At 37.4% G+C, this 24,762-nt stretch overlaps 4 protein-coding genes across 6 annotated transcripts; all 4 read right to left on the reverse strand.

The window, feature by feature from the left end:
• Positions 1 to 1,489: 1,489 nt before the first annotated feature.
• LOC147853858 (Carbohydrate-binding-like fold) lies at positions 1,490 to 4,427 on the reverse strand. 2 transcript variants are annotated; one of them, XM_087332503.1, is made up of 4 exons: positions 4,186 to 4,427; positions 3,712 to 3,862; positions 2,868 to 3,022; positions 1,490 to 2,746 (listed from the first exon to the last, which is right to left on the reverse strand). In XM_087332503.1, the coding sequence occupies exons 1-4, from the start codon at positions 4,351 to 4,353 to the stop codon at positions 1,766 to 1,768; spliced, it is 1,455 nt and encodes a 484-aa protein (XP_087188629.1). In that variant the 5' UTR covers positions 4,354 to 4,427; the 3' UTR covers positions 1,490 to 1,765. The 2 variants fall into 2 exon arrangements, with proteins under 2 accessions (XP_087188629.1, XP_087188630.1); XM_087332504.1 differs by having other exon boundaries at positions 3,712 to 3,793; positions 4,186 to 4,425.
• A 7,126-nt stretch (positions 4,428 to 11,553) lies between these two features.
• LOC147853859 (small ribosomal subunit protein uS8z/uS8w-like) lies at positions 11,554 to 13,273 on the reverse strand. The gene is made up of 3 exons (XM_087331809.1): positions 13,061 to 13,273; positions 12,528 to 12,688; positions 11,554 to 11,938 (listed from the first exon to the last, which is right to left on the reverse strand). The coding sequence occupies exons 1-3, from the start codon at positions 13,191 to 13,193 to the stop codon at positions 11,840 to 11,842; spliced, it is 393 nt and encodes a 130-aa protein (XP_087187935.1). The 5' UTR covers positions 13,194 to 13,273; the 3' UTR covers positions 11,554 to 11,839.
• Positions 13,274 to 14,424: 1,151 nt separating this feature from the next.
• Positions 14,425 to 19,234, reverse strand: LOC147853860 (T-box protein). Its single transcript, XM_087332395.1, has 8 exons — positions 18,788 to 19,234; positions 18,054 to 18,215; positions 16,211 to 16,288; positions 15,976 to 16,118; positions 15,827 to 15,897; positions 15,215 to 15,325; positions 14,882 to 14,974; positions 14,425 to 14,790 (listed from the first exon to the last, which is right to left on the reverse strand). The coding sequence occupies exons 1-8, from the start codon at positions 19,205 to 19,207 to the stop codon at positions 14,708 to 14,710; spliced, it is 1,161 nt and encodes a 386-aa protein (XP_087188521.1). The 5' UTR covers positions 19,208 to 19,234; the 3' UTR covers positions 14,425 to 14,707.
• Positions 19,235 to 20,753: 1,519 nt separating this feature from the next.
• On the reverse strand, positions 20,754 to 22,906 carry LOC147853861 (uncharacterized). Of its 2 annotated transcripts, none has more exons than XM_087331850.1 (3): positions 22,741 to 22,906; positions 21,730 to 22,020; positions 20,754 to 21,577 (listed from the first exon to the last, which is right to left on the reverse strand). In XM_087331850.1, the coding sequence occupies exons 1-3, from the start codon at positions 22,819 to 22,821 to the stop codon at positions 20,972 to 20,974; spliced, it is 978 nt and encodes a 325-aa protein (XP_087187976.1). In that variant the 5' UTR covers positions 22,822 to 22,906; the 3' UTR covers positions 20,754 to 20,971. The 2 variants fall into 2 exon arrangements, with proteins under 2 accessions (XP_087187976.1, XP_087187975.1); XM_087331849.1 differs by having other exon boundaries at positions 21,730 to 22,023; positions 22,741 to 22,902.
• Positions 22,907 to 24,762: the final 1,856 nt, after the last annotated feature.

Here is a 24,762-nt window from a genome sequence, read left to right on the forward strand (position 1 = left end):
AGGAAAACATCACACTTTAGGTATCCTACGTGAAGAAGCCATAAAGTTCTTGATTGGAGCATAAGTAATCTTTGATTGGTTTGCTAATCAGGTTATGTGGCACATGAGTCAAAGCAATTAGAGTAAAAGATACAAAAAGAATTTATTGATAGTCATTTACCTTCAATGCTATTTATACTAATAAGCAGCTTTTGAACTTAGAGTACATGTTACAACCAAGGAAAGGCTTTGAGAATATCTAACTAGATCATGCCATGTAGAATTGTTAGGTATCTATTGGATATTTCACATCTAATGTTCGAGTCTTGGGATACTCTCACCATCCCTTGTAGCTCGTAGAAATAGACCTAAGAGAGGGAGAAAGAGTTAAGATTAACATTGTAAATAGAGTATAAATGTAACTTGTACAAACCTTTATACCATCTCAAGAGTGAAATACTTTAGTTAAATGAGTAGGAAGTATAAAGGTAAAATTATAAACCTTTTACAAGGGTTCTTTCTTATTCTAACAAATACCCTAAAGCAAAAATTTAAGCCTCTCCCTCTCTCTCTCTCTCTCTCTCTCTCTCTCTCTCAAAAGACTTATATATAAGTTAAGAGCTTAATCTTGTATCTTCCCTATTTATATTTAAGTGTGGATTAATTGGAACAACATCATGTTGGTGATTTCCTATCATGTTGCTAGTTTATCGAGGAATTGACTGTGATAAAGTCTCTTAGAGTTTAAGTGTCTAATTAATCTTGTGTTAGTGATTAAGTTGTGATTGAGGGTAGAGCTTGTTTTACTAGTTGGTGTTAATTGCTCCAAGGTGATTGACAACCACTCTCACTTTTCTTGTCCACAAAAAGGTGGATGCTGGATGTTCCCTATATTGACCTTGAGATATGGTTCTCAAGAAGAACACCAAGCAAGAAATAAAAACAATGAAGATATTGAAAATTGATATATGTTCAGTGCATTATTGAGAATTGAAACCTTCCTTTAAAGCTAGTGGTGAGCTTTTTGTAAGAGCCCACAATGTTTATGCAAAGGAGGTGAGGAAGAACCATCTCCTACAATTAATCACAAGATTTTAATTGCTCGTGTTTGTTTTGCGAACATTTTTATTTTAAAACCTGCAATTTATGTTGAAAACTCATGGTTAGCAAATTTTATGTTAATCTTTTATTTGTTTTCTATTGCTGATTGATAACTAGTATTTCATCCATTCCTGATGTGATTCAGAATCCTCAAATTTGGATTGTTAAAAGTACTTTGCACCTTTGATTAAATTACAATCACAATGCCATTGCCCGTCTGGAACTATGGACTTACACTTCTATACAAGATTCTTCCCAAACAGCAAAAGTTCTTGGCATCTTTTATGCATTGAATTAAATTACAATTAAAATGCACGGTGTGGGTCAGGTTGAGGTCCATCAAAGATGCGAAAAGTACCTCGACTATTTGAATTTAATGCTTTACTATGCAAATCGAAGTGCAAAGCCATAAAGTAAAGGTAACACCATATCATATATCAAGAAGTATCAAGGCCATATGACTCGTACCACTACGTGCCAAATAAGAGATTACAAGGATATTACATAAAAAAAAAGAAACGGGATTAAGAAATATCTACATACATAGGAGCTTTGGTTGTTCTGTATGTACAAGGCTAAAACACATACATATATACACACACATTCTGTTGCCAAGATATGATTAAAAAAGAGGAACCCAAAAACCGAAAAAGACATTCCCTATGTTTTGGTAGCAAGGAGCACTTCACTTGTGATTTACCAGCCCTCCAAGGAGCACTTCACTTGTGATTTGATTGACTTGTTTGTTACCACTTCCACTCGCTTCTGCAACAATCTCTGTTTCTGTTGTTCCGCTTACACTCGTCAATGATCCATTTGAATCTTCTGCCATTGCAATTGTGGTTTGCAGCTTTAGAATTCCATTTGTATATGCTGCTTCCTCTATCACATCCTCTTCCAATACACTTACTTGCCCATTTGCTTTAGCATCTTTAGCTTCAACAATACCCGTCTCTATCACATCCTTTTCCAACACACTGCTTTCCCCATTTATTTTAGCATCCCCCGCTTCACCAACAACTGCCTCTATCACATCCCCTCCTAGAACTCCATTGCTATTTATAGCATCAAGTGAGACTGAAGGACCATTTGGCTCACTTTGGTCTAGTATGTCATTTGATGAGTCTACTGTATTAGCTATGTGATTTGGCAGGTCATTTTTATTAGCTATTTGCTTCGATGGTTCATTTGTAATAGCTATTTTCTCTACTAGACCACTTACATTAGCTACTTCCTCTACTAGATCACTTGCATTAGCTATTTCCTCTACTAGATCACTTGCATTAGCTATTTCCTCTACTAGATCACTTGCATTAGCTATTTCCTCTACTAGATTACTTGCATTAGTTATTTCCTCTACTAGATCACTTGCATTAGCTATTTCCTCTACTAGATCACTTGCATTAGCTATGTCCTTTGTTGGGTGTCTTGTATTCACTATCTCTTCTGATGTGTCTATCGAATCCTTGATAGAATCCTTAAAGTCAATAAGTTCCTCTAAAATGCTATCAACTGACTCCAAAGATTCCCATGGCTCGTTGACAGTCACTAGTGAAACACCTTCAATTGTCTGGAACTTCCGGTTGGACCCCGCTTGCCACTCAAGATCTAAATTTTCACCTTTTCGAATATATTTGAACTCAAGCGTCTTTCCCACAGGAACATCCTAGTACAAATTGACGCCACATTAAAAAGGTTATTAAGGCTTAGATTGTATGAATTGATGCATATACTGAGCATCACTATAGACTCAAAAAACCCAACAGTTTGAGGTAGTGAATATTTACCACTTCTGTGCTCCAGATATGACCTTCTGACCAATCCATAGGTATTGCCGCATCAACATTCCAATCACCCAATATAGGATGATTGCCCACAACATAGAACTGCTCTCCGAAATGGCACTCTTTTTCAAGAACAAGCTTCACTTTGGCTTGAGGGCCTAATGAAGTGAAAACAAATTATCGATTAATCAAAGATATGCACGTAGCAGAGATAAAACTATTGATGCAGATTATATGTATGTTTCTGTTCTATATGTATCTGTGCATGTAAAATCTCTGTGTGTGATATATCCATATAAAGTATTTATATGTATGTGTATGTGTGTTTTGATATGTATGTGTACGTACATAGGCATATATACGTGTGTCCCTGAGTTGTAGAGTATGCATGCATGCATGTAGGTAAGTCTGTCTCTCTGTCTGTCTGTCTGTCTGTATGTATGTATGTATGTATGTATGTATGTATGTATGTATGTATGTATGTATGTCTATCTGTCTCTATGCATGCATGCATGCATGTATGTATGTATGTATGTATGTATGTATGTATGTATGTATGTATGTATGTCTATCTGTCTCTATGCATGCATGCATGCATGCATGTATGTATGTATGTATGTATGTATGTATGTATGTATGTATGTATGTATGTATGTCTATCTGTCTCTATGCATGCATGCATGCATGCATGTATGTATGTATGTATGTATGTATGTATGTATGTATGTATGTATGTATGTCTATCTGTCTCTATGCATGCATGCATGTATGTATGTATGTATGCATGGCGTATGTATGTGTCATTGCTAACATAAACCATGCAACTTGAGAGAAGATTTTAGGAAACCATATTCTGCGGACTGATTTCCAGTGATGTCCACAACTTCCTCAGAAGTAGCCGAGAAAGGATCTTCAATGACAGCAACAGACTGATTTCCAGTGATGTCCAAAACTTCCTCAGGAGTAGTGGAGGAAGGATCTTCAATGACAGCTACATCCTGCACAATGATATCGAGAGCATTTTGAATTACCTCCAGATCTACAACAAATGATTTGACATACAAACAGCTGATAACTCTTCTAAGGCTTTCTAAATTGTCAACAATAGGGCTTTTGGTGAGTACATACTTATTGGCCTTAGGGTCTCTAAGGTATCGATAGTAATGTTTCTAGTCATCAACATTAGGGTTTTGAAGTTAGTACATACTACATAGTTATCAGCATGAGGGCTTCTTTCTTAAAGATGACACAATTAGACGTTCAAATTTATACATCCAGATTCCAAACACAATAGGAACAGGAGTCTCAAGATCATCATCACCTGAAGGGATGCAGAGCATAAATGTAGACTTGGGAAGGTAAGGGAAGCCTTTCTTTTGTTAAAGAAATAGTTGATGGGGGTAGGCTGCCTCTTCAGGAGGCAAGGAAGAGGGGTAGAGCAACTCCTGAACAGGGAGCACACTTTAGTTGCACTCATCATACCCTCCATTTCTTCTGATTCTTCTTCTTTCTTTCTTTCTTTCTTTCTTTCTTGATTCTTCTGCTTGATTCTAGCGAGAAAGAGCCTGTGCTTCAATCAACTCTACTTGGCTTGCTCGCCATAGCTTTCCCCTTTATGTAGTAGTGTACCCCCCCCCCCCACCCTTTCATCATTGGGCCATACCATTGTTTCCCCGCCCATTCTTCTTCTTCTTTCTTTGTATTCTTCTCTCCCATCTCTTTCCCAAATCCGACAACTTTTCCACACTTTTATCTCCCTTCATCCATCAAATGCTCAGTTGATCAATCAACTCTGTGTCTGTGTCTGTGTCTCTCTCAATCACCCAAGCAGTCAAGTGCTTTACCTTACTACCGCTTGATTCCTCCATGACTTTCTGTATGCCACCACCAAGCTTCTTATTAGAAAACAACATGTCCTTTCCTTCTTCCTTCTTCCTTCTTCTGTTTTCTTCCTTTCTTTTGGATGGTGAAAACACACACACACACACACACACACACACACCATTCTAATTTCTATTACTGAATGTGTGTGAAAAAACACTCCAAGAATAGTTATGGTACCCCGAGTGGCGCCCATCGCTACATTTGGGGATGGGTAGCGGGACATGTTGAATCGCTCGCCCAATGGGGCCATACGAAGCAAACACTCCATGGTGGGTAGTGGGACATGTTAAGCTCGCCAGCCAATGGGCCGTACGAAACAAACACTCCGAAGTGTGTAATAATGGGACATGTTGAATCACATGCCAATGGGCCATACGAAACAAACCCGCTAGAGTGGGTAGTGGTGCATGTTGAATCGCTAGCCAATGGGCCATATGAAACAAACACTTTGGAGTGGGTAGTGTGGGACATGTGGAATTGCTAGCCAATGGGCCACGATGAAACAAACACTTTGGAGGTGGGTAGTGGGACATGTTGAATTGCTAGCCAATTCCATAACGAAATGAACACTCCCCAAAGGAAAGCATTTTCCTCTCTGTCAAATAAACAAAAAATTGCCACATCGGCTCCCTTCCAACTTTCAGTAGAATATGCCATCACATAAATACAAAAGCGTCTTGCGTATACCATCCCCAATTAGGACACATTCGTCGATCCCAAATATCTCAAGAAGAGGATCTCGATTGAGATCTGCTAAAGTTTGAGAAGCGACGTAATGAAAAGACCAACACAAAAGACGAATATGATGCTTTACCCCAACTTACATGTTTTGATCTCCTTTGGCAATACCATTCCGAGATTTCCAACAACTACAAAGGCATTACACAAACACCAAGCATGCCATAGCAAGCAATAGCTAAAGAACTCAAAAACAACTTGAAAGCTTGCAAGAAGAAGCCCATATCAACTAGTGAGAAGACTCATTAGAATGGAGATTTTGAAGCCCCAATTGTAGAAGTCCGCATTCAATAAACGTATGTCCAATTAGATCATGACATTGGGCAAGTAATAAAGCAATGCCTACTATGTTCCAGTGATGTTGTGCAAAAGAAACACTTCCCATTTTCTTAAGGCATCTTCTAGGGACAAACCTCCCAATCATAACCCTCTAGATCCACCTTAACACTGAATAGAAGATGGTAGTACTAACCCATCTCTACCATAGTTGCCATCATTATGTGTGTTTTATGATTTCTCATTCTCACGTAATACTCTCTACCATCCACTCATGTTTGTGACTTGACATGTGACAAACACCGTTTGAATTTGATTTCATAATACACCTATTTCTTTATATTATCCAATCAACCCCACGTGAAAACTCAAGGACATCTTCAATAGGGTGTTGCAAAGTTGGCAAACCTTGTATCTTTGAGTGAGTTTCCGTATAACTTCATGGAATACTCAATCATGTCTAGCTATTTCAAATTCCATTATTATCCTTTCAGTAGTCGACATTGCATCATATATTGTCACCGATTCAAACCTTGACATTCACAGAAATTGAAGTTGGAACAAATGCATATCCTTTAGTTACAATGTTCTCAAAGTCCAAAGTACCTCCATTTCCCAGGAATTTGCATTTTCCTTCTGTTGTGGGGATGCAACTATTCTCTCTCTTATGGATAGTTGTATATCTTCATAAGCATCCTCTATTTCTTATATTAATCTATATCTATATCTATTTTCACATTGTTCTCTATCTTCATGAACTTCCTATTCCTCCATCTGTTTTCAAACCTTCGTGTAATCCCTTTCCCAATGCTTTGTGTAATCTCTAGACACATGTTTAATCTAATCCCCCTTCCTTATTTCTTCTCCATCTGACTCTATCTTGGGATCTTTATAGGTAGGCTATGGGAAGACAAACTCTCAAGTCTTAATTCCTATCTTGATTTTGTGTAACGTTGAACAAGTATATTTAACCTAAACCTCTTGCACAATGGGTTATTGTAAGTTATACTAGAGACAAATCCTTAATCTTTTCTCTTTCATCTTATTAATTATATTCCCTTTCTCCAATTGTCAAGTTGTACCCCAACCAATTCCTTAACTATTGTTTGTGTGATGTCACATAATTAAATCTCATTCCTTTCATGGTTAGTTAGAAAGTATTTACCACCATTCATTGGATTGGGGCCACCTCATAGTAGATTTATAGTAAGTTATGTCCAAACAAATTCTATTCCAAGTATATCAAAGGAAGGAAAAGGACAACACTTTGCAATGATCAATAATATAACCATACAATTAGATAAGGATGAGATGAGAAATAAATTTATTTGTCACCACACTCTTATACTGGACGTATTTGTGTGGATTAATGCATGAACTTCTTCTTCTTATTGCATTATAGTGGGTCCGTTATATCATTTGAGAGATGTAAATGTAGCACAATATGAGATAAATTTAGACAAAAACACCTTAAAGAATTCCATCAATCATAAACAAGGTCTTTAACTCATGGATGGAACAAAACTAAAGAAAGAGTGAATTGGTATTTCCGAAATATATACAATAGAGCATCCTACATCCTCCATGCAATAACATAGAAGTGTTGAAAATAAATAAGAAACAACAAATAAGAAACAACATGCTGGAGTATGAAGCAACCAACAATAGATATTGCTTCTGTCTAGAAACCTAGGATAAGTTGTATACAAATAAGCAAATTGCATATTTGTGATTTTGTGCATTCATGTTAGACTATCTTCGTTATTGAAGTGAATCGTACGTAGAAATGCAAAACGTAAGAAGTGTTATAGATGGGAAAATGTTCACATCACTTGTCTACACTACTTGTGTACTATTGTCCTATCCTCTTATTGTCATGGTGTTGAATATCCATCTCTTGTATACTGCCGTTTCTTACTTGCCAACCACATTTCAAACCATGCATTTACACTTGTCATTCACATTGGAACATTAAAGTTGATGTAATGTTAGGGAGCATATGCACCCTTCACATTCACATCAAAGTTCAATTTCGTGGAACATTTAAGTTGATTTAAAGTTGGGGAGCATATGCACCATTCACAGTTATATCGAAGATGTTACTATCAATTTCATGACTAGATGATGAAGCTTTATTATATTTAAATAATGGGAACCTTATTTCCCTTGATATTCCATATTACTTCCTGAAATTTAAATTGGAGTCAAAATGACTAAATGCAATAGTGTCTCATCATCCCGAAACAACAGGTGGAATGAAATTTGAATATAGCACACAATTTTTAACATGTTCTAATCCATATACCTCTATTATTACATACCCATGCCTATAAATCTTAAATATGTTTATGAATAATCCTTAACTATAATATTGTCAAAGCAAAATTGAAACAAGAAATTGCTAGCTAAAAGCATGATGTGAATCATTATGTATATGTATCATATAAAATACTCAGCACATTCCCACCAATTCCATCTACAAAACTATTGTGCTTATAGGTAAGTTCTCAAGCATGTTTTTTTTTTTTGCAAAAAAAACACTACTTCGCATTACTTAGCAAACAAAGTACACCATAGACCAACAAATTTCAGCAACCCTCACACTAGCTTTCTCACCAAAGTGGTCATAGTCCCCACCTCATTTTCAACAAAAGTATCCCAACAACTCCTATAACCTAGTAATTATTGTACCATATCTATATATATTTACAACACCTGGTCACTAATGGAAACCATTGGTGGAAACAGCCATCGAGGTGCTTGGTAGTTCCATTTTAGGCCCTGATGATGATTTGCCCACCATAGGAGAACTACCCCATTTCAGTAGGAACTTTGACCGAGCTCTTTCAGTTGCATCAGATTCCCCCTGAATCAAAATGTACTATCCTCGCAACCAAGATACCAGTTCGAACAAGATATTTAACAACACCTCACCGCTAGGGAGCTTTTCCTGTTGAAAAACAAACTTAAAAAGCCTGGTCCAAATGTGCCACATCGATAAACAAGCCACCATCATCCATATCTCTTCAAAAAATTCTGAGTTAGTGCCAGGTCAAACTCCAGCACGTTGAAACACCTTGCCACCCCGCACTATAAACCCATGATCATGGGGGTTTAACTGTTCAACCCAACCTTCCCTTGTTAACTTCAGCCCCTATAAGGACCCCCATACAACTCTCCCATTCACACCACATGCTGCCACTATCCCGAGACTTCTACCCCAAATGTTAATAGCCTCTCAACAATTCCAAAAACAGTGAGGGATTGATTCCAAAGAGTGTCCACATATCTTGCAACCAACCTCACCACCACGACACCTCAGCCACTCCCCCACTGGTACTGCTTTATGACTAAGAAGCCACAACCAAAGCTTTATTTTTTCTAGCATATCGAACGCCCATAGTCTCCACCAAAACAACTTCAACAAGTCATAAGATATGCCTTTGTCCCTCCAACTATTGTGAGTTAGAGCAGCGCCCATTGATTTGGAGCCAATGATTTTCCTTCCTAGCATAGTAGTGTACTCGAAAAACCTTTCCAGTTTGACCGTTTTCAATTTCTGCCACCACACCTCTAGTGGATCCCAATCCAAATCACATACGAGCTTGTTGTCAACTATCCAGAGTTTACAATCAGTTTCTAGCTTCCTTGGGTCTGGGTTTACTTGCCACTCAAGCATGTTTTTTATTCATATTAATATTGTGGGTTGAAGTCTCAAGTAGTTAGTTTGAAATTGTATTCATGACAAAAAAAACTTTGTAGGTTTAGTTAAACATCATGCACACCAACTATTTGCTCCTAAAAATGACTTTGTGAAGCCATTTTCCATAACCCAAGCGCCAAAATAATAATTTTTTCGACAAAATGATATGCTAATAAACATACATTCACACATGCATTTTCATACCATCAAATAAACTATAGGTTGAAAAACTTTATTGATTTGCGAAAAAAAACACACTTACTACATCAAAGTCAATGTGAGCTATATCTTACAAAGAGTCTAAGAGACAAATGAAGAATACCAAAACTTGTCATATCAACACATAACTAATGAGATAATATATTGAGCATTGAGCAAAACATATTGTCTTTCCCCTTTTTTGATAAGAAAAAGTAGAACAACGATTCTAGCCTTGTAAAAAAGACAAAAACCAATATGCCTTATTTACCTTTGCAGGAAGGAATTCAGTACTTCAAGTGCTCTAGTGTTGATGATATGCATAACCAAGTTCATCAAATCATTGGATTCATATAAAGAACACTTGATTAACAATTTTGAATGAGACATGGCTATCAATGAAAGGGGTTACTTGTGGAGAGAAATGGAAGACGCACGTTACATAGCAAAGTAGGGATGGCCACATAATCAACATGTTACTCATAAACAATAAGCTAGTTCATTATGTAGAAATTAAAAAAGAACTATTCATGGACATATGGTTGGTTTGATTTTCAAGTGGAATCATTTTACTAAGTAAAAGAGATGAACCTTTAGCTTACACATCCATCCCATTTCATCACGAAGAATAAGAAACATGTAATTTTGAAGGCATCTTGTCAACATGCACAAATGCTCCTTAACTAGGAGAATACTATTAGTTGAAGTAATTGATCAAAATCTTATATTGTACACAATAATTGACAATGACTTCAAGAGAAACCATCCAACATGACACAATACTTGACTTCATCTAACATTCAAAATATGGAAATAGGCTCAGGGAATGAAAGTTATTCTTTAAACTCTTGAAAAATTTTGGACCCAAATTCATGGGTTGACAACCCCATCCCATACCTTCACCTTTAAGACTAGAATACCCAAAACGTGGATTGTCTCTACCCCTTCCCAACAAGGGAATGTAATTAGTCACCTATGTTGTCTCAATAAATGTACCTTCATACTAGAATTGCCAAATGTTGACCATGTAATAGAATTAAATAAACAAATTTGAATTTAATGGCCCACATAAAGTTTTAAGGCAAATATCAACTAATGTAATGTAATGTTGTCAACACGTACATTTCTCATGTTAGTTCAATATCTTCCCAAAGATACTATACCAAACATTTATTCAAAAGTAACACAAATGTCATCCATAGTTGCCTGTTGTCCTTGTTAAAAATTGACAGATATGTTTTCCATTGGTACTATGCCATGTTGACAAGTCCATGGAATATATCCTGAAATAATATCATGGAATATATCGACAACCTTACAGTATTCTTATTGATTTAGTTCATTGGACTCTAAAAACAGACTGAAACAAGCAGAAGTCATTTTGGTGCATGATCAAGCACAAGATATCACACAGAATACAGAAGAAATTGTGGCTTGAATTCAAAGGTATGGAGAAGCATGTCAAAAACACACCTACTCAGCTTTAGCAATGATTACACACACTTAAGTAAATAGGAGGGTTTGATGTAAATGTTTTAGTAGCAGTAGTCTATCAAGCATACTCACACATGCTGATTCCGGTTATAATGATCACCCCCAATTTTAGTTCACTGGAAAACGCATCAGCCTATTTTCCGTCAACTTACTGATATCAGAATGGGGACTCATTCTAGGTTAAATGTGTCAAATTCAAGAGATCATATTCCTGGGTTCACTTCTGCTCATACCCTTATTAAGTTTCCTGGATAAACAACCTCTTTAGAACTTACTGATTTAAATGCAAATACCCCGAAGCAGTATTATAGCAGAGAATTCCTACACTACGATAAGCTACATTTACAATAACCTTTTAGTGAAAGGTAAAATATGGAATAATAATTCTGTGAGATATGACAATAACTTAACATTCAATGCTGTTTGTTAAGATATGACTTTGCATAGTACCAGAAGGAACCAAGTATGCCTTATAGGGTGATGATAGGCATCATATATGGTATCACGATATAAATTACCTTCTAGAGTTAGGAAGTTACTGAAGCCAAAACTCAAACTCATGAATACAAGTAGAGATTGGACAAGTAACTATGAAATATTTAGTTCCACAAATGATGACCGTGCTTGTTCACTCAATCTCTCACTTTTCGAGTGACAAGTATTGAAGACAAACATGAGTTGCTTAATAAAAGAAACCTAACACTTTCCCACCAACATTCTTCCGTCGAGCTTCATCATGATCCATAATTCCAGCAGATGTTGTTAGCACAATGTGGCCAAACTGCAAACCATATCATCAGAAAATCTAAGAAAGCAATCTATATTGTAAACCCACTAAAACCCTTTGAAGTAAATAAAAGTGATCAACCCAAATACAATTATTGTAATAACCATAGGGTAGAGTTTGTTACCAAGATATTTATTACTAACATTATCAGTCGCTCTAAATGCCATTGATCATCATTTAGAGTCCACACTCACTGCTAAAGCATTATTGATCATTCCTTTTGGAGAAAAACACCAACATACCCCTAAATTGTTGGGCATTTACCAGAACACCATCAAATTTACAAGCATTACCAGAATATCACATCAGGCATACTCTAAAAACTTTATAAAACCTTTGAGTCATTATGGTAAACATCAAAAAAGGCCTTTTAATTTCAAAATCAAGTCTCCTTTTATGACGTTTCTTAAGAATACCTCTAGCTTATGATATGGGCAATTCATGCCTCCCTCTCATTTGGGGAGGTAACAAAATCCAAGAGCCATTTGGGGAAGCAAAGAAATACTCTTTAGGGCATTTCAGTGTTTTCCGTAACAAACATTATCTTTTGAGACACAGAATTAAGCAAGTTATGAATGCTGACCTGTCTTGAAGGTAAAAGTCGGGCCGTCCAAGCTTCCAACTCTCCAACACCAACATCATAGCGAGGACTAATAACTCCACATTTGTTTAATCTACCATTGAGCTCAACAACAATTTTACCAGCACGATGATCATCTACCAGCTCAAACTCCCCGATATATCCTAAAACAAGTCAAAAGATATTGGCTTTACTAAAGAGAACAATCTGCCATTTACAGTTACATTTGTCGTAATATCCTTCCCTAATATAGTGATGCATTGAAGTATAGACATGCTTCTACGTATATATGAGCAATACATTACCTAACTGTGTCCATACAGGCATGCATATACAGACAAATGTATATATACACACGTATTTTCATTCATACATACATAGGCACATGCATATACACACACATTCGTACAAAAACAGATACTATACATTCATACATGCATACATAATACATATTTATATATCTCATAGCATGGATTCTATCAGATCATACATAATAATTCATGTTTATCAACTGAGGCGTAGATCATTTCACTTACCGAACTTTTGCATCACTGTGAGGAACTTGATTATAACTTTGGATGAAGGTTTGATCAGGACTTGGCGTTTCCCACGCTTCTCGGCGTTATACATATTCTTCAGCGCATCATTCAACACACTGATTCTCACCATGTCTCAACAATCTCTGGAACCCAGAAAAAAAAAAAGTCACGGAGGAGGAGGATATCAAAAAGGAAGTTAGAGATGGAGGGGGGAAAGAGTCCAAAAATGCGGAGAAGAGAGAGATGGAGATTCAATGGCCGTAAGAGGGTCAGGAGCAGGAGACAGAAACCCTAATTCTGAAACCCAACAAGCAATAAAACCCAAGCCCAAGTTCAGACACAAACACACACACAATAGACCTTTCTGTCTCTCTCTCGTGTGAAACCAAAACCCAAGCTTTGGAGACTCATCTCAGCCCCATGTCCCACTGATGATGAAAAGTCGAGTCTAGGATCAAGACGCACTGTAGTCTGTCGGTCCCAGAAACTCCATTTGGGGTCCGGTCCAGTCTGGTCCGGCCCTGTCCCCACCCTTATCAGTTGAGTGGAGGTCGTTTGCTTTGCTTTGCGAACAATCAAGCCGATGTGTATTTCTTTTTGGCTTCGCAGCCTGCATGGTACGTGATGAAAACCGAACATATTGGCCCCCTCCATAGAATATCCATTTGAATCGTTGGGCAGGCAAAATGTACATTGCATTTAGATTTCAATGCATCCACCCAATACTGTTATCATCTAGAGCTCTTACAACAATAGTGGGTATCCTTTTGGCTACTCATCGGGTCTAATTTGGGTTTACCGAACTTGGATAGGTATGAGTAGAAGTTTATCCTTTGTTAGCTATTTTTGTTTGGTCTGTTACAAGTGTAAAATGGAAAATAGACTTTCATCATCGATTATGCATCCATGTGCATAATCAATTAATGAAATGTTGATGTATTCAATCTATGATTAAGTGTACCCATGATTTTATCCACTAATTTGGAACTACCATCTTAATTCAAGGACATGCCGCTCAAGTAATGTAAATTGATTAAATGGCACATACTATTACTTAGCTAACAATAATGCTAGCAAGATCGTGACTAGTCAATATTCTCCGTTGATACCCAACACTCTTATCACATGACATACCCATGTACATTTTAGCTTGGTATATAGGTTTACATTACTTTGGCACCAACAAATACCTGCATTTAACACAATAACTTGCATCTTTGTTTGTTCTAGACAGTCCCCTTAATACTGTGGGGATGACTCGTTCGAATTCTCTTTCCCAAATTTAATATCTTAATACTAATTTGTAGGAATTCTGGTACTTGTTTGGGCAACCATTTTTGTAAGGATATGTTAATGATATTGGAAAGATTTACAATGGATGACAAGGTATTGTGGATTTCAGAGACTTATTACACTGCTTTCGCTCAAATTGCAATAGTTATATTGCCTTTTCCCAGATACTGGATCCATCCATGTCAGTTATTATCAATGGTTTCCATATTACATAATTTGAGGATGGATACGATAAGTGTTTTGGTCCATGTCAGTTTTATCTTCAATGATTCTAATGTGAGCTTAGTCATTGATATTCAGAATGTGAACAAATGGTTTTCAAAGGAAAAAAGCAGAGGTCAAATGTTTGCTTCAACAGATAAAGAGTCTATCTTCGGGATTATCGTGTGATGTACTAAAGTAGTTGAGATCAACAACCACATCCCCAAATTCATCTGAAAAGCAATGCATTTAGAGCTTAGAATGAAGCATAAAACCATAAGTAAATTCCAAAAAGAAAAATGCGTGTGTTTGTGTGTATTGTACCTTCATATATAGTTCGTACCACATCAACATACTCTGGGACAAGTTCCCTATAGATTATTCCATCAGGATGGGCATCCAAGACAATAAGAGATCCTGTATTTGACATAGCAAGTCACCTAATTATGTTTACATATATGTACACATAGATATATAATCATTAAAAAATGAAATTTTAGGTTTTACATATTATGCAGATTTCAAGTTACAAATTCAACATGTATGCTTTCCAAAATAACCTATATTTGCTTGCCAAAATTTCAGATATATATAATCATATTTAGGTCTTTTTCCCTTTGAAGAATCAGAAACAAGGAAAAATCAAAGGTTTCATACCAGAACTAAGCCATCTCCCTTCCCTTGAGCCATTACTGGAGCAGTCAGGCATTGGGGCCAACCATAAAATGTTGCGAAAGTTCATGCTATCATCATAAGTCACTGGTGAACCTGAATATGTAACAAAGCCACTTCACAATCTCTATAACATTCTTGCAAAAGCATATCTGTTATGAGGAAACCCCATAATCTTCAATTTTCAAGTGTTCGTGTACATAACACATTACAACCATGCACAATTCTACCCAAGCATGTAGAGACTGATACATCATGTTGATCTCAGTTTCAAAAATACTGTTAGCGATAACTACAAACTGTCACTTCTACAAGAAACTACATGCTTAAAAAACTCCAGATTACTACTATGGTTTCTGTATATTAGTATCACAGAAACATAGACGTCTAGGAGTGGTGATATCTTAATCAAGTACTAAATAAATATAGATTTCAAGTAGTGAGTGTGCTGATTGTGGAAATACCAGAATATACAGATTTCGAGGAGTGATAATGAAAAATGATAATCTATCATCCAAAAGAAGAATACCAAAACAATAGGCCACATCGAACCCTTGGATTAATTTAAAGAGAACCAATAGCCACATGCAACCTCACCTACTTGACAATAGCCAAGATGCACAGGAAATGTCTCTTCGTTAAAAGCTGGATATTCCCTTGCATGGAATCTGAAGATACAATGTATCTTTAGTACAAACATGTAAGACATTGTAATTGAGGAATTCAAGGACAAGGTCAACTCTTACAAAATGCCCAGTCTCCCAGTATCGTGAGCTAAGAATAAGTGACCATGAAACAAGTCGAATCGATTCAATGATACATTGAAGCCTACAGATGGTGCCAATTCAGCTATCGCCTCAAAAAGAAAGGCAAAATATGCATTCAGTTCCTGGATAACCCATATACAAGGGGATCATTAAGAAACTTGCGTAACAAGTTTATCTGCAAGTAGATTAAAGGGAAATGATCATAAGTTCTAACCTTCTGTTTAAATCGGTGTCCATAAGTATACTTTGTTAATTGGCAATGATTTTCATTTGATCCCTCCACATCTGGCACCTGTACTGAGTACAAGTTCAATACATATTGATAACTCCTTGTCCAGGATGGCATACTTATGATTAACGGGAGTGAACATCCATTGGAATCATCACTTTTGACGTTCTGTCCTCTAATCTTCTCCCTCACCTTCCCTTTTATTTTACAAACACAGTTTTGCAACTAAAACTTCATTTATTTAGTATTGACACATACGTAGAAATTCTAGAAATTTCTAGCTTCCGTAAATATTTTAGAAGATTACAGCCTCCTGACTTTCTTAAAGGTTTCTTTTCCACTTCAACTAAATAGGTTACCTACAAGACTCATGTGAAATAAATTTTCTTGAGTTCTAGCTCCTGTCTTTTAACCTAGCCTTATCTTGTCTGAAATCCTTTGACAATTGCAACTAGCAATTTTAGGCTTATAAAAAATGCAACCAATGATTATTTCATTCATGATGCAAGTTGCCATTCCTTGAACAAAATTTCCACAAATATTGAATTTTTGTGATTACATGATTACTGTATCCTACGTTTAGATGACTTGTTTCCTTAAAATGAGGCTCATTACGACATTAGCTATTTAGTCATAACAATTGTCAAGATGTGTATCAGTGGAATGGTAAATCTCATATGGTAATGTATGGCCAACGAATAAGAATGTAATGATGTTTTTGACAGACAAAGGAATGTTATATAGTAAGTCTGATAATTTCCAATTATCTGCACAGCATTAACTCCACTTGAAACTGGCCCATGGAATTTTCGGATGGCAGAATACCACAAGTTGAACCACCACATCAGTTAAAAATTTCAGCAGAGGCATATCCCATATATACAAAGACACAACTCCTTAAAAGTTTGAATTTAGTAATACATAATTTCACATCCATGAACTTAAACTGGTCCTGAACAAGGAAGACAACGCCCTATTGGATTGGCACCCCTTTCAGTATTTCTTTATTGATCAACATAAGAGGATAAAATAAGATAGTCAAACCCTAAAAGCACCTCCTATAACACTGCTTCCTTCACAATGAACTGTATTCATAAACTCTTGAATAGCCTCCATTGCATGAGCATTTGGTTTGTTTGTATATGCACAAGTCACACCACTAATCGATGATAGCACAAACACAAGTGTGTGAACTCCCCTCCTCCTCTGGGGTGAAACATGTAATATATCATTTGTATACTATCAGATGGCCTCCATGAAATATATGCTCAATTTGTTTCTGTATGCATTTCCTACTAATTTTCTCACAAAGATTTCAGCAATCTGATCTCTCTTTTGTATACACATTTGAGCCTGTTTCCTGCAGCCCAATCACAAAGCTTCTCACACTCTCACAGATTGCTCATACCATTGTACTTTGTCCTCTCAGTTCATTAAAGGCTCATTCACTTTTCTTTTGTATTATGGCTTGTTTCTTACTTCCATCGTCATTTTTTTACAGATAATTCTTACTTCCACAGTCATTTTGTTATAAAGCATGGAAACTACATTGTCAGAGTCTGACTACTCACCCAGGGATGTCCATTGCATTCACCCAATACAATATTTACACTCCCAAAAAAGCCGTGCTGGTAAATGTGTGACCAAAACTTTATACTCCAGCATAACTACTTCAGCTTCTAATTTTTGTAAGAGATGTTCTTACCATATATGCACATACATATTGATAATCGTCCAAACTGAGCTTTCTTTATCCTAGTTCTATGCTTCTTGAACCTTAGTGTGTATTACTATTATAGAATTATTGAAAAAAGAGCTTTTAACATACAAGATATGTCGCCTCGCTGAGAGAATTCAAGACTACGGACTTGTCACCGTTCCATTCCACTGCTTTCCTAGCTAAGTCAGCAATCGCAGATGGAGGCCAATTGATCAGTTGATCAAGAAGTTCCTTATTTTTCTTTCGAGAAGAAATCTCTTGAAATCTCTTCTGAAATCTCTTCTGAAATCAAATGAGCAAGAAATATTTACAATCTCTTCCGAAATAGAGAGCAAGAAAACACTACAAACATCTTCTGAAAACCGTAACAAGAAAGCTCTAGACATTTGTTCTAGAAATCACTGAAAGAAAGAGTACTATAAATCTCTTCCAGATAAAATGAGCAAGATTTGGAACTCTTCCCAAATCAAATGAACAAGAGATACTTATACATTTTTCTGCATTCAAATGAACAAGAAAACTCTACAAATCAAGGAACGAGAAATCTCTTCTGAAATTAAGCAACATGAAACATCTTCGGAAATCAAATGAACAAGAAACGTCTACAAATCTCTTTCAATATCAGGAACCAAGAAAAAGCTCTATATTTCTCTTCTATAGAATATAAGAACAAGAAAACTCTACTAATCTCTTCCGCACTCACTAGCTTATGTAAGAAATCTAAGCTTAAGTCAATACAAGACAAAGAAAACAACTGAGAGAATCAAGTATCAAATCAATCAATCAATCAAATGCGTGATAAGGAAAAAATAATCTACAAAATAAGACAGGTGAAAACAGACCTGGTAAGAATCGACAAACGATGAGGATTTCCCTTGTTTCCGAACCTCCGGAGGGACAAGGAAGCGAAGATATGGCAATATCAGACGAGAGAGAGAAGGATCTACAGATTCTGACTGTCTTTTCCCTCCGAGGAGATCGAGGAGAGAATCAGCAATTAAGGCACTGTAGCTGATGGAAAGACCTTTCCCGTGTCCATCGCTCTTCTTCTTTGTCTTCTCCTCGTGCAGAGGCAACAAGTTGAGGCTTCTACGGCGGGGAAGCTGAAGAAAAGGACTGGGGGATTGCTGGAACGGCGAGGTATGGGAAAGGCGAAGGGGTGAGGAGGGAAGGATTCTGCAGGCGTGGGAGAGGTGCATGGCTTTGTCTGCAAAATGAGGGAGAAGAAGGAAGAGGAGGAGGAGGAGGAAAGACATGGCCATGGATGACCATGAATCTCTGCTACACTCTACATGAATCAATGAATGAATGAATTTAGGGCATGCATACATACATAATAGGGATAAAAGGAGTTCAAATAAGTTCTTAACCTTCGATTTAATCCGAACGATCGCTAGATTGGGTTTGGTAATAGAAAATGATGCTTTAATCGGTTTGCTGGGCTACGTAAAGATGTTTTAATCGGATCGCAAGACTGGGTTTGCTAACAATTAAAGGATGGTTCAATCATATCACTGGATTGGTTTGCTAACAGTCAAGGATGGTTTAATCAGATCACTAGACTGGGTTTGCTAACAGTCAAGGATGGTTTAATCAGATCGCTAGACTGGGTTTGCTAACAGTCAAGGATGCTTTAATTGGATCGCTAGACTAGGTTTGCTAACAGTCAAGGATGGTTTAATTGGATCACTAGATTGGGTTTGCTAACAGTCAAGGATGCTTTAATCAGATCGCTAGACTAGGTTTGCTAGTAGTCAAGGATGTTTTAATCGGATCGCTAGACTAGGTTTGCTAGCAGTCAAGGATGTTTTAATCGGATCGCTAGACTGGGTTTGTTAATAGTCATGGATGTCCTGTTGGTGTCATAAAGAAGATCAATGGCCGTTCGAACAACTAGATCAACATTTCGTACTCCAAGAGGTTAATAACTTTTTATCAGGGAAAAGTTGCAATGATTATTATCATCATATGAAGATTCTTGATTTATATGGTTGACTTAAGAGCTTGATTGGACATCTGTTGGAAATAGGAGATTTGACTATGATATCAATAAATGATGCTTATCACTTGTTGATTGACAAACATAAGTGGATGGAAGAAAAGGTCATAAAGATATGGGGTAGGTTTTTATAAACCTGTTACGTAGTGGTTTCATGTGATCAAGGCAAGTTGGTGTTCTCAATTGATGCTACAAGCTAAGCTATTCATTTGGAGAGTTATGGTTGGAGCTTTACGATAAGGGGTAGGTTTTTATAAACCCGTTACCTGATGGTTTCATGTGATAAAGGCACAAGGTTGATGTTCTCAAATGATGCTACAAGCTAAGCTATTCATTTGGAGAGTTATGGTTGGAGCTTTACGGTTTGGAGATATATCAACTCAATGTGGATATTTGTGATTGGAATGAAACTATCCAATCAAAGTAAGGATGGGTCGAACCCATGACCTTTTTGGTTTCCATTGGGCAACCTTACCAACTGAGCTACATCCTTTCGGGATCCTCCCAACCCTGAAAAAAAAACCAAACTAATTAACTCTAAACCCTTCTAGGGATCTAAATACTATTACAACTACAAACTCAATCCCACTGTACACACTACACACTAATTCAAATGTCGAATATAATTATATGTGAAAAATGTTTTGAACGTAAATAAGTAGTACAACATCGAATATATAAGCATTAAAACAAAATATTTTGCATGGAAGTGGGAAATACAACATCTTTTTATCACCATACAAAATCATTGCCCATTTTACTAGACATAAATACAAAACAGTTCGTACTTTAAGAAAATGGGACGAACGAACCCACCTAGCATGTGTTTTGATTTGTTGAAAAAACAAAGAATACTTTTTTTGTGAGCCCTAGTGATAAGCATGTTTTATTCAGACCTTCTTCCATAAGTTCATTGCACAAGCATCATATACATATATACATTTTCTAATGAGGGGGGTGGGTTACAGAGACTGAACTCCTAACCTACAGTTTACAACACCAAAGGCACAAACAAACCACAACCCTATCAATCCATAGTAAAACACTCGAGTATTTTGAAGTGCATTCTTAAGCTCGGGGGCTCGCCTTCAAAGTAGAGCTTTTCGAATATCCGAACCTTATCACCATCGGTCTTTGCCAACATAGAAAGTAATCTGATGCAAGTATCTTTTTCTTGGGCTATCCACGGGCGATCCCGGTCCTTCCATTGCCGAGGCGTTCCATGGAAGACAATGCGAAGTCCCGGACCCGATGCTGCAAATTTCACTACTTTCTCTAGAATGTGCTGGTCCGTCAGATATGCCCCGGGGCGATTTAGACCCACGTCGATATAATGCACTTCATGTATGCTTTCGAGAAGGTCGGGGATCGACCCCGGGAACAAAAGCTTCGATCGAAGTTGCTCTCCCGTGTTTTTGTCTAATATTCCTCTGTTCTTCTGTTCTTCGAAAAAGGCGATCTCAGAAAGAAGCTGATTTAACACAACCCCGCCTTTGCTAAAACCGAAAAGCAAGGTTGGAGGGATCGACTGCATTCCTTGTTCTTTTTCTTCTTCTCTTTCTTTTCTTGTTTCTTCTTCTTCTTCTTCTTCTTCTTCAGAGAACTTGTCTTTGCTTTCAATCTTCTGTTTCACCTGCACTAAAATGATCATACACAACATATGCATGTATATATTACTCTCAAACATAGATCGACAAATGACTCTCAAAATAGAGAAAATGAATAACACTGAACATTACTCTCGACACATATAGATACATGACTCTCGACATAGGCAGTCGGTACCTTTGCAAGGCAATCATGAAGTAATGAAACAATTGCTCGTGAAGCCGTAAGATTCTGTGGATCGTAGCATAAGGGATCTCCACGTGGGGAAATGGATGGCAAGAATGCATCATAGCATGCGAAAGGGCCACTAAATCTGGGGGCTTCCACAACCCATGTGTTCACAAGGCGGTCCTCAAACTTCGAGAGTAGTATAGCGACTATAGTCTCCAAATCAGAGAACCTCTCAATAGTTGGGTCTCCAGTTCCAGATGCTGAGTCGCCCATGAAGAGTAATGCATTGCTTGAAGGCTTCTACAATTTCCACCCAAATGTTTTATTAATGTGTGGTTACATTAATAAAACAGATATACACACATACAATGTACATATACATATACATTCACATACATACATATATATGTGTGTGTGTGTGTGTGTATGTATGTATGTATATTCAAGTTCCATTCCAAAACAAAAGAAGACAATATTCAAATGGCATTCTTAAAAAAGAGGAAGAAAATGCAGAATGAATGAAAATACTTAGAATTTTATTAAAAATGAACAAAGTGATCAAACTATCAATCCAAAATAGTATGAAGGCATTGAAAAGAACAAGAATTGCGTTCAGAAAAAAGAAAAGAGAAAGAAAAAAAGAGGAAGAAAATGTTGAAAGAAGAAAGATGAATTTCATTCCGAAACAGATGAAATCATTTGAATTTCATTAATAAGCTAACAAAATGATTGAGCTATCGATCAAAACCAGTAGGTGGAAATGAAAAGAAGGAGAATTTCGTTCAAGAAAAAAGAGAGCAAGGAGATCATTTTGGAAACATACATTTTGCATTGTTCGGTTAAGAGAAAACAGAGTATCCTTGTTTTGGTTGCTCAGAGATCGTAAAAACTATTGCTTTAATTCCAATGAATTCCCGTGTTCTTTTCAGATCAACACCAACAGAAGGAACATTTGAACAAGAAGAAGAAGAAGAAGAAGAAGAGGAAGAAGAGAGTGAACGAGTGAAGTGTGTGTACCTTGAGGGCTCTTGTGTTGGGGCAAAAGATGAGAGATGCCATGACTCCCCCTCTCACCATACCCTGCCATCGTTCCACCATCTCAATCTCCTCTTCCTTCCTCTTGTTTTCACTCCTCTCTGTTTTTTACTCTTCTTAAAGGGAAGAGGAGTTTTACATATATATGTATGTATGTATGTATGTATGTATGTATGTATGTAAGTAATACACTCGACGGAAGGCGCGTGCGATCTGCACCGTTCGATTTGGATTAAAAACAACGCACGATAAAAAAAAAGTTGTCAGAGGTCGCCCAACCCTGACAATAGTCGCCCAGCTATGAGCCCTCTGTCAGTAGTTGCCTTACTAGGGTTTAGCTAACCCTAAGCCTTAAACCCCCCTCTTCTTCTGGAGAGTAAAAGCGTGAGAGAGAGAGGAGCTGAGAGGACCGAGCGAGTTCGTGATGGCTAGTGATGCTCCTAAAAAACTTCGCAAGGTGAAGTGGTTCAACAACGCCAAAGGGTATGGCATCATCTCCCTGATTGACGATGGGAACGAGGACCTCTTTGTCTAGCAGACCTCCATTCATAACCAGCCAAGGCTTCCGCTCATTGGAAGAAGGAGAGGCGGTGGAGTAATGAGTTCATGATGAAGGACGAACGGCCCAGCCCAAGGCCGTGGAGGTGGACATGGGGTGGACATGGTTCAGTTGGGTTTCAGAGGAGGTGGGTGGGGGTGAGCAAGATGTAACTGTATTATTATCAAAGAGTTACAATAGCACAATCTACAAAAAAATGAACAACCTCCAAGCTAGGTTACAAGAGTCAGTTTAAATACTAACTGAGTTAGGGCAACTACCCTTTCCACTATTTACAGATATATAGCCTAAACCTAGTGTGTCCAATGGGACAATGTGAATACGGTCATTATATACCCATATTCGACAGACAATGTGAATACGGTCATTATATACCCATATTCGACAATAAGGTAGGTTGGGCAACTGAGGAATCAGAGTTGGGCGACCTCTGGACAACTTTTTTGGTCGTGCGTTTTTTATTATCCAAATCGGACAGTGCAGATCGCACGCACCACCAACTAAGTGGCATGCACTGTCTATGGTTGTGATTCCCTCACCAACCCTATTATGACTTGTTGCATAATAGACACGTCGATGTTTGTGTAAAAGTGTATGTATGTGATGTATGTATGATGTATGATGTATGATGTATGATGTATGATGTAGGTATGGGTCAATATGTGTGTGCAAGTGTGCCATCCTTTCGTTATTGACGCAAAGAATCCACATCAACTGGCAATGAAGGTGTTTCCCTCACTTTCTTCAAACAACTCTCCATCTTGGACCCCCATGTTGCGGATCTTTCCAAGGCTTCCTGAACTTCGGATCGCCCAAAGTTTAGAAAGAATAATGCAACTCACATAAACAACGGGCTCGACATTTGAGAGGCTTCCCACCCTTCCGAAATTCTACACCTCGCCAAAATGGTGACACGGAACAAAACATTGCTTTGTAATATCCTGTGGTTGTTTTGTACCTCGAACAGGATGACTTGGATCATACCTAGGGAGCCTCTTCCCTCGAAGATGGCCTACTACTACAAACATTGTTTCGTAAACTTCTTTGAGGACGGGTTAGTATTGTGGTTGAAATGCATGAACGTCTACATGCTCCATAGTGCTCGCAAATCTATAGGCGAGCTCAGAGTTTCCTCCCACCAACTAGAACTCGAGGCAAGATGACCTCTTCAAATACCTAAAGTTGAAGGTTTCGCGCATTATGTGAAGGAGAGATCAAGGTTAGGATTTCAGCCCTTATACTATGAGCTTGGGGATGCAATAACATTTGCACATCATTGATTTTTTCCATAGCATTACAACATCTCTCGGTTCAATGCTCCCTCTTGCCCCACATTAATTTTGGAGCTTCAAAGTTTTTTTTTGAAGTTTTCACTTTACAAATGAACAAAATACATAATCAATCATTTGCATGAGCAATTCATGTATTGACAAATCGATGGAGAG

Source organism: Azolla caroliniana, unplaced genomic scaffold (genome assembly GCF_043228905.1).
Source record: "Azolla caroliniana isolate FFs.n. ecotype wild unplaced genomic scaffold, voAzoCaro1.0.p SCAF_16, whole genome shotgun sequence".
NCBI classification, from domain to species: Eukaryota; Viridiplantae; Streptophyta; class Polypodiopsida; order Salviniales; family Salviniaceae; genus Azolla; species Azolla caroliniana.